General features: G+C 31.2%; 1 protein-coding gene across 1 annotated transcript; it reads left to right on the top strand.

Moving 5' to 3' along the window:
• Positions 1-1,173: 1,173 nt before the first annotated feature.
• On the top strand, positions 1,174-10,129 carry LOC130443194 (uncharacterized). The gene is made up of 2 exons (XM_056777711.1): positions 1,174-1,208; positions 9,744-10,129. Exons 1-2 carry the CDS (start codon positions 1,191-1,193, stop codon positions 10,119-10,121), a joined length of 396 nt encoding a protein of 131 aa, XP_056633689.1. The 5' UTR covers positions 1,174-1,190; the 3' UTR covers positions 10,122-10,129.
• Positions 10,130-10,599: the final 470 nt, after the last annotated feature.

Genomic DNA, 10,599 nt, shown 5'->3' with positions numbered 1-10,599 from the left:
TCTTAATCCGAACTGACCATGCAGCACTCAAGTGGTTGATGCAGCTTAAGAATCCCGAGGGCCAGATGTTTGATTTATACTTGAAAATGAAATAATTTTCTTTTCTTATTGTTAATTTTTGTAATAAATCTGAAAACACTCGATAATCTGAAACAGTTGAAGATAGGACATTGTTCATTAATTCTATCTAAAATTTTCTGAATAATCTAAAAAACAAATAATATGTATTTCTGCTATCATAAAATACAATCTGTATACTTTACTTTCTAAAAAATGCTCATGTGAAAATGCAAATTGATGTGTCCAAGTGATTTTTCCAACAAGCCTTTATTTATTTATTAACGATTTCATTCCATTTGATTGTTTCACACCGTATAACCTGAAAATTGGATTTTTCTCCTGTTTTATGTGAACTATAATAATTTTCAGGTAACTTTGGATTTTATGTTATTTTCAGATAAACAATATTGAAAGGATAGAGTTAAGTGATACTTGTTGTATATTGAAAGAAATAAACGAAAAAACAAACAAAAAATGTTGTTATTCTCATTTTTTATATATCATAAATATTGATGAACTTGTCATTTTAATTATATGTTAAATAATAATCTTTCTTACTATTGTATCCAATAAATATGTTGATAAATCACTCAAATTATAGACCGGATTGATTTAAAGTTAATGGGATCAAAACTGATGCAAATCTAAATCGAGGTTGGGCTCAAATATTTTCGATGTTATTATAAATATGGTTTCATTTCTTTCGATCGAAAAACTGATTTAATGAATAATACCGTCAAATAACAAGGAAATACGCTAATGTCTAAATCTGGTTTTATGGATGAATATAATTTAGTTCAACGGCTAATTTGAAATTAGAGCACGGATATTTTGTAATCCCACACATATAAATATCCAATTTATTGATTCGGAGATAAGACTGAAGAATTATTATTGATTTAACTATTTGCTTCTGAGAAATAGGTTGAATTGCAGTAAGTAGATTATCTTGAATTTCACTTAAAAATCTATTATCTTCAAGTTGTTGACATTGTTGCTTGAAACAATCTAATTTAGCTCTTAGACTAATGTATTCGTTAAAAGGTGAGGCATTTATTGATATATAAGCTTCATTCTACATTCTGACTACTATTTTTGCTAGTTAAGTGGACGAAATACTATCAAAAACTATGTTTACAAAAATTTTGGTAAGTTTAACTCAGTTTCCAATATTTTAATTAGTCTGTAGATGATTAAACTAAACTAAATTAGGATTATAAACGAAAATCTCATCAGAAAAGATATCTGCGAATTTTGATAGTTTGATAGTTAGATAAAATCATTTTTTCGTATAACGAGATATTTGTACGGACATGGCAGTACCTACACTGCATATCTGTCAATATGGAACTGTTCCTACACATACCAACAGACGTTTTGTTTTTTTTTTCTGTTTCTAGTCAATTTTTCGTATTAGGAAATTCCAATATCAGTTGGAGAATATTTGTAATGTGAAAGAAATCATATCAAACTAGATTCTGAACTGTCTCAAAAGGCGTCAATCATCTAGAATTCTAATAAGACTATTGTAACATTTTCCGTATTTATTTACACTCTTTCTATTCGAGGGGAGAATTAATAAACACTGTCTCTTACGTTCTAATTGATTTACACACTATACAATACACTTAACTTATGATAATTTACTTATAAATCACTTAAATAATTTCTGCGATTACTTTCACTAATTCGTTCTTTCTACTACGATTATTTATTTAAAAATAAACTAACTGCGTTTACACAAATCTTTTATATACCTTGATAAAGTTCTAGAACAAAAAGACATACAACAAATAAATAAATAGACATTCCTAGAAATGTGAATGAAATACTGTAAATAATTCTCCGATTTTTAAAATTCCATCGTATCTGGACGGATATTCATGATGAAGGTGATCTATAGATCAATATAAATAAGGAGTCAGTGTCAATATCATATTTTGATAAAGACTCAAAGAAAAGTCGAAACGTCAAAATTTATCTTTCTTTGAAAAATTATCAAAAAAACTAATTCTAAAACAGAAGAGACCTAAAATCAAGAATATTTAGATGTATTAATATCTTTTTCAATTATTCATCAGATCAAAAAAAGTAATAACTGTTTGAGAGATGATTTGAGATGCTTTAATGTGAATATAAATTTATTAGCGAGGCTTATCGTTTATATGCAGAGCAACCGATTAACAAATGGAAGGTGTTTATGTGATGATTTAAACGAAAATTTGTCAAATATTAAAATTATTGCGTATGCAACAGAAATCTCAATAGTGTTCAAGGCCTCCTAAATTAATGCTTTAAGCTAAAATGGACTTGGACAGCGAACTGTTGCTAGACAATTGGATATGACCTGTGCAACGGTTCGAAGAATATGATGCCAGTGTTATAAGGAGACTAGATCTTTTATTGTGTCAACCAAATTAAGAAATCGTCACCTTAATGCCATTCGAGTGCAGCAGCAAGTTGTGACTATTACTTACTCTAGCTTATCGACAAGCACGCTTGCGTTTTTCAGAGGATTATCTGATTAGCACGTTGGAGTAATGGGGATCTGTTCTGTTCCCCGATGAGACCAGAATATGCCTTTATGGTAACGATCGAGGAAGGAAAGTTTACCTAAGACCAAGAGAGCGATTTGTAAATTGCTGCTTTGAAGAGCGGAGTGCTTATAGATATGGTTCCAGTATTAACTGAGGTGCAATTTCTATAGGAGCACAAACCTTGTTTTCATTCCTAGGGTTGACCGTGTTCACGGATGTAGAGGCTTAATAGCTGATAGATATATCGATGAGATTTGAGCAATTCATCTGGTATTTTACGTCAACTACATTGGAGGCAAATTTACCTTTATGCGCATGTTTTCTAGGTTGTCTTTATCAGCCATTGTTAAACCAAATTTAAAAACAGGTAGTTACAGATTTATCCTATTGTATAACAAATTGGCGAGGTCAGAAATGTTGTTTTTCTTTCTTATCAAACTTATGTATAACAAAAAATGTTGAAATTATATATACATCTACATCTACTTGTACTTCATATTATTTAAATTCATTCTGTTGATAGTATACTATAAAATTATATAAAAATTATACTAATGTAAAGTTGAATATCCAAAACTGAACCATTTTCGGAATCAGTACAATACAAATAGTAATAATTTGTCGTTATATTTCGGATAAGAGACTTTCGTAGTAATAGAAAATATAGATATACTTAACCCTTGATTCTCAATTTATTCTTGTACTTTTTCAGGCATCGAAATCATAAAAGGTTTAACAGCTTTTTTGTCTGTTTGGATTATAAACCTACTAGGAAACCTAACCTATTGGATAGGCAATCATTCAAAACATTTACACACTATTCTTTATAACAATTTTGTTAGGAGCATTATCATAACTTCTTTCCCATAAACTTTTTATTCCCTTCTTTCAACTCTCAAATGTATAGATGTGTGTAAAACCATATTATTATTATATGATGTATTAAACTATTTACTAGTGTGTTATTTAACCAACGGGAAGGTAGATCATAAATCACGTAACGAAATGGAATTATAACCACTATCACAAGTTAAATATCATAATTTTCCTACGACTATAACAATAACTAAGATACTTTTATATAGAAAGACCTGGTAAGTCTGGAAAATAACTGGAAAATAACAAAAAAAACTTTTTTTATATTTATCCAGGGGTGTCTAAATTTTCATTTCTTAGTTGGCTTTCCAGTTCACTTTTAATTATATTCATGTAGGATGATGCTAGTTCGCACGAATTTGTCGATCCGAAGATAATCAGCACTCCAAATTCCATCTTCTTCACCTCACTGTTGCAATCTGGAAGACTATTGAGTCGAATATAAGAGCCACAGCTGGCGGCATTTCTTTCAGAGGTGTTTACTTTTGATACGTTACGTACATACATCCTTCTGAACTACTTTCCAACTCTGTAAATTTTACACTCCACAAAGCATTACTTCATAAATCGATCAATTACTTTTCTAGAGATCTTGTTTCAATTTTAAATGTCTCAATATAAATTTCGTTTGTGTTAAGAGGATTCACTTTGAATGCTAGAGAGGTTTTGTTGGTTTTGCTGTAAGCAAATTCATCTTTAATTTTTTTGTGCTGAAGTAATTCGTGTCAACAGTTGCACTGGTGGAAAATAAATAATTTGACATTCTGAATATCTTCTGCAACAAGATTAATTTTTTTTAAACAAACAAATATTCCTACCAAAACTTAGGCTGCTGTGATACACACAATAAAGTAAAATTTATGCAACCGTTTGTCGCTCTATAATTCAGGGTGATTCATTCGGGAATGCATTTATTTCATTCAAGCACAAAGCAAAACATTTGAACACTTCACCTTTGGAAAGCCATTGCACTTTATTATGAAGGAGGAGATCGGAATACTGAGTCTCCATTTCGTTTAACTGGCGATGTTTGGCGGTGTTTTTGACAAAATACTATTAACAATTTTGATCATAAGGCGTTTTTGCAGGCATTCACTTGATATTCTTCTCTAGTTTGTCTCGAGAAAAGTAGCAATCCTATAAGTTCTCTTTTGGATCTTGGAAAGACATATATCTGAGCAAGTTATGCCTTATCTTCTATGTCGCATGACTCATCGATAACAAGTGAAAAGGGACACCTAAAAATATGTTACATTTGCTATTCTTTTCTTATACTATTATACTATTATACTATTCCAGCGGATAATGGTGAATGTTTCATCTTTTTCAAGGTTTGGTTTGCTTTTGAAATCACTAAACAGTTCTTCAGATGCACGTATGAAGCAATCCTTGACGTGTATCACAGGAGAGGACGCACAAAAAGCGAGTACAAGTCGCCGAGAGATAGAATCTTTCTTCAATCCTCGTTAATAGATTCAGAACAATTTCAATCCTTTTATCTATGATGTAGCTAATAATATTTGTATATAGACCTAAAGAACCGCAGCTTCACTTCTAAAGAGTCGCATGTGGCTCGCGATTTGCAGGTTCCAACTAATTTTCAGTGGTGCTCGAAACTGTTCAACCGTCCCAAATAACAGTTACCGTATTCCTCCTCAAAATAGGGGTTTATGTATACGATGACGTCCCCTCAAAACTATGCGTTCAAAATGGCTAAAATTTAAGTGACAATCTCTTAACGCATGCGCAAATATATTTCTCATTCACATCTTCAGAAACTTTTGAGACAACCTTCATAGCTCAAGAAACAGCGTAAGTTAACATCACCGCTCTTTAAGTTCCACAGCCTATGCGTGAAATAAATTTTGAACTTAATTCAAATTTTTTTCTTAAAAGAAAATCGTTGCTAAAAATGAAAAATAAGAATATCTTTGTATTGAAATACACAATAACAGAATGTATTTACTGTACTTATTGTAATAAATATCATTCAATTGCATAATATCCCAAGAATAAATAATTAGATAAATGAGTCATAGTTGAGTAATAGTTTTGAGGAAAATATTATTCATATTGATTGTATTAAAACAAATTCCACAGTGTTATTAATATCATTAATAATATTGAAATGATAAATAGAGAATCAGTTGAAGAATGACACAAGAAATATTTTTTAATTGACAGTTCTGTAGAATTAAGTCCAATTCTAAAATTTTTTTGTGATATCTAAATATATAGATTCAAATATGTTAGGCAGAGCAGCTTGTTGATTTGAATTTGGCGCATTCGGTAGGTGAAGATATGTATTGGCTTAAGAACGGTTAAGTTAGTCCACTGTAGACGATTGTTCAATAAAGACTTCTCAATATCAGTTAAGGAACGTATATTCCGGATTCATTCCAACGTTGCGCCACTTATTCCAAATCACTGGTTGCTTGTTTTACGAGTAATTATTTGTAGAGAAGTTGCTTAGTAAAAAGAAAAACGCGGATTTCCATTGAAAAATTATGATATTCTAGGTTTTCTGCTGGAAAACTTACTGGTACTATTCGTTCTGTCGCGCAAATTTTAACCAGACTCCAACGTCTTCTCTAGTATAATTTCTGTTGTGGGACGTAGACAACGTTTTACTCTTCTACCTGTGTTATGAGCTCAATTTTCCACAGAAAGAAGAAACTTACAGCTTAACGAGGGTCATTGGTTTACGCACAACGATTTTTTTTTGAATTTAGCTTAGGGATGAACCAGGTCTACTTAGTTAGCAAACAAAGTCGATTTTGATTTTCTGCGAAGAATAAATTTAACACATATGACATATAGTTGCTCGCTACAATTGAATTTTCCACACATCTCAAAAAAAATATAGCAATGTAACTACTAGAAGTACTGAATCGCAAATTATCAAGTTTTATCTATAAATTCATAGCCAAATCTAATTTTTTTTGTAGCTTTACAACTAACTTTGTTGAAAATACGTCTTAGATTATTCGATTTTTGAAATTTTAAGGTTAAATCACATCAAAATAGCTCCCTGAAAGGTTCGCTTTCTACTCCCCATTCTCATACAAAGTACCAAATTTGGTATTTTTCAGGAGAAGTAAAGAAATTAATTAAAATAAAAAATCTCCAGGGATTCAGCTTGGTATAGATACAATTTTACGCAATCGTCATATTTGGTCTATAATAACATTCAGCATAGTTTCATGATTATTCGTTATTATAATTCACCTGCTATTGCGTATAATTCAGTTTCATAAATGTTTTCTGCTATTCTATCATCGATGTTCTAGCCAGATAATCTATTTTTGAAAAATATTATGAAGATATTCAACGATGATATAAATTATAGATAATTCTATTAAACCCAATCTATAAAGGCGCTTCGTTTAAATCTAGACCAGATCATATTCAAGATAACTTAATAAAAAAAAGAGTTGTATAATGTAGAGACTGTTTAATTTAGATTAATTAATTCGTTGGAATATAATTTGCTTAGATATAGTTCGAAAGCTCACCGCTGCTCTCATAATGCACACAAATAATACAATTCCATTAATTTGTTTGTTCTAGTTAATTCTATGATGTGTTTCATGAATATTATTCTGATTTGAGCTGTATTCACATAAACATTAACTGCACTTTCATTAACTTTATTTACAATATCACCATTACATTTAAACAATATTTTCAATCACGAAATGAGTTTGTTGATATATTATTATAATATTCATTCAATCAATTCCGTTGTAGCTTCAAATACAACAATAATTACTAACTAGTCAATCAGAAGTCGAATTTCAATATTTCAGGAAATACTTGTTAATCGACATGTTACGTTGTATGACCCGCATCATTTGTGAAATCAACACAGTTACGGTGTTAACAATTTGATACAAAACCATCATCTACAAACTTTTTTTCAACTCAGTCGGTAACAAATAATTGATTATTAAAAATTCTAACTTTTAGAGATAATAGGAATCATTGAATTATCACCACAGTATTCAATGCAGAAATATGAGAAATAAAATCTACGGTACAAGTATAACTAAAAGGAGATTAATAGAATGAAAAATTAGACTCCATGAAATGAAAGATGTTAAAATCAATGAGTTATGTGGAAAAACACAATGTATTAGGATACTTCCTAAACGGTTGAAACAGTGTTTATTGCACGTAAAGAAAGGAAAAAATAGAAAAGGTGAATTCATTTAATCTTCTTATTTATTAGAGGACATTTTCTATGGGATTCTCCATATTTCCACCATTAAACTTCTCCTTTTTTATATTCAAGATGATCAAAACTAGACTGAAAGACTTATTTGTATTCATTCTCTTCATTTGGGTAATAAATTGTGCTTTGGATGATATTAAGTCATGTCTGCAAGGGATCCAATTTTAAACCATGTCAGAAATGGGGTCAAAATAGAATAACTACTTAATTCAGTCCTATTCGATCATAAAGGAATAAAAAAATTGTTATAGTACTCCTATTCAAAGTGAAAGTTGATTTTAAATTGAACAATTTATTTGTTAAAATACGATTTGTTTCTATATTGGTGGATAAGTATTATTTAAAAATATTTTGCAGTTTCAAAGTTGCATAGACAATTTTTATTATTCATCATATTCTCCTCTTAATTGGATTCATTTATTAAAGCAAATCTGCAACGTCTCTAGACCTTTCAAAAAATATTTCTTCTTGCTCTACAAACCAGACATCCACAGCTTTTATTACTTCCTCGTTGAAAAAAAAATTACGACCTTTTAAACTTTTTTTCAGTTGAGGAAAGAGATGATAGTCGGACGGAGCCAAATCTGGTTAATAAGGGGGGTGTTCTAGTAATTCAAACCCTAAACCACGAATTTTTTGCATTTGCGTGCAGGGGCGTTGTCCTGCAAAAACAAAACAACTTTGGATAGCTTTTCGCGTCTTTTCTCTTTAATGTTTTCCCGTAAAGTGGTCAGTAATGTCGAATAGTAATCTCCAGTTATTGTTCTACCCTTATCCAAAAAATCAATCATGATTACTCCTTGGCAATCCCAAAAAACTGAAGCAAGAACTTTTCCAGCAGATTTTTGGACACGAAACTTCTTAGGTCTTGGAGAACCAGAGTGTCGTCATTCCATCGATTGTTGCTTTGTTTCTGGATCGTAGAAATGTACCCAAGTCTCATCCATAGTAACAATTTGTTTTCAAATCGAGCACAGATCAAACGCAATGCTTCTACCCTTTCACGCTTTTGGTCAACAATCAAACATTTGGGGATCCATCTTGCAGCAATTTTTCTCATATCCAAATTGACTTGAACTATATGATGAACGCGTTCGTATGAAATATTCAGTGCTTAGGATATCCGTTTTAGCCCAATTCGACGGTCTAATAGAATCATGTCATGAACTGAATCTGTATTTTCGGGGACTGACACAGAAACTGGCCTTCCCTCGGTTATCATCTTCAATGGAAAATTTACCTCTTTTGAAGCTTGCAGTCCAATTTTTCACCGTCGCATATATTTTGATCACTAAGGGTATTAAGCATATCTTCGTAAATCTGCTTACCTCTTAACCCTTCTAAATACAGGTACTTGATGATGGCTCGATACTCCAATAGTTCGATTTTTACAATTTCGGTGGACATATTTTTGACGTGAAACTTTACACTGACACTTCTAATAAGTTATTGTTCGTTGCTATGGTAACGCAATATTTTGATTCAACACAAATGTGCAAAGAGTCGCTTTCATCCAGATGTTTTCATACACTGAAGGACGTTCCATCTAATAGGTTTGAAGGACGTATAAACTCTTTGTAGAACCTTATCCCTTATATGGAATCGGCTACATGACAATAAAGAATAAACTAGAAGAAGATAGATAATGTGAAAAGTAGTTTACTCTACAGGGGTTACGACAGGCAAAGAAATTCTTGGAAACCTATAACCGAAGAAGATTCATTAATTATATTAACCTAAGTACGAAGAATCTTTGAATATTAACACATGTCTCTTGCCGTTTCCATAGACATCTGAAGAGGAATCTGCTAAGTAGAAGATGAAACTAGCCACAATCTTTTGAAAAATATGAAAGACTAAGGAGCTTTCACATCTGGGGATGTATGGATTAGAAAATATGTAGAAAATATATTAAAAAAATTTGCATACGCCATTTCGCATCACGTTCTAAATTCAGATTTTTTGTAATCGAAATCATTTCCAAGAAGAAAACTGATTCCAATTTTATAATTATAATATATTTTTATTTTTTGCAGGTAATTGTAATTTCTCTGATAAATATCATTGAGAAAGTCGAATCAAATGCTGGTTTTCAATCGTCTCATCTTTTCGTACCATCTGTCAAGTATACCTACGCCACTCCCTTGCAGTATCCATCGACTGGTAATTATTTTCCTAGCAACACCAATACGCTGCAATATCCATTAAACAGTGGCTATTACCCGGTAGTTAGTGGTTCTATTTCCGGACAGTACCCAGGTGTGATATTCCATCCCATATTTGGTCCTATTCAAGGACAGATACCTCAACAACCACCTATAGCTAGTATACCCACAGCGCCTCAAGGAGATATAATACCTCCAGGAGGTGTTCTTTTGGATAGTGATACTGTTTCTGTTGATGCTGCTTATTGATGACAAAGCATTGGGATTAAAAAATATATATTACTATACATTTCTGAGTTTTTAATAAATTTATTACAAAATTCGTATATTTTTTTTGTTTTCAACTGAAATAACTCAGTTTCATGAAACTTATTAACTTCTATGCGAGCAATGTGGTTATGCTAAATATTAAACTTGGTAATACAGCTGTCGCTGTAGGTTATGTTTTTATGATTATTGGCAGAGTTTGCATCAAAATTTCCCTAACTTTCCCTTGATATGCCAATAACATTGAAACATTCGAATTAATACCAAAATTTCATGGAGTAAATAGAAGTAATAAAGGAATGGATTACCAAATATAAGAAATAACAGTCTTAGAATTTGACCTCTCAGTGTCAGACGTAAATTTTTCACAGGGGAACTTCGTAATATGAAGAAGGAAATTTATTAATCATCTTTTTATCATTTTTAGGCAGAATCTACTAAGAATTTTTTTAATACTTCT

The sequence above is a fragment of the Diorhabda sublineata genome, chromosome 4 (genome assembly GCF_026230105.1).
Source record: "Diorhabda sublineata isolate icDioSubl1.1 chromosome 4, icDioSubl1.1, whole genome shotgun sequence".
Lineage (NCBI taxonomy): Eukaryota > Metazoa > Arthropoda > Insecta > Coleoptera > Chrysomelidae > Diorhabda > Diorhabda sublineata.
The sequence above is the reverse complement of the archived record's forward strand: the minus strand, read 5'-3'. Positions and strand labels throughout refer to the sequence as shown.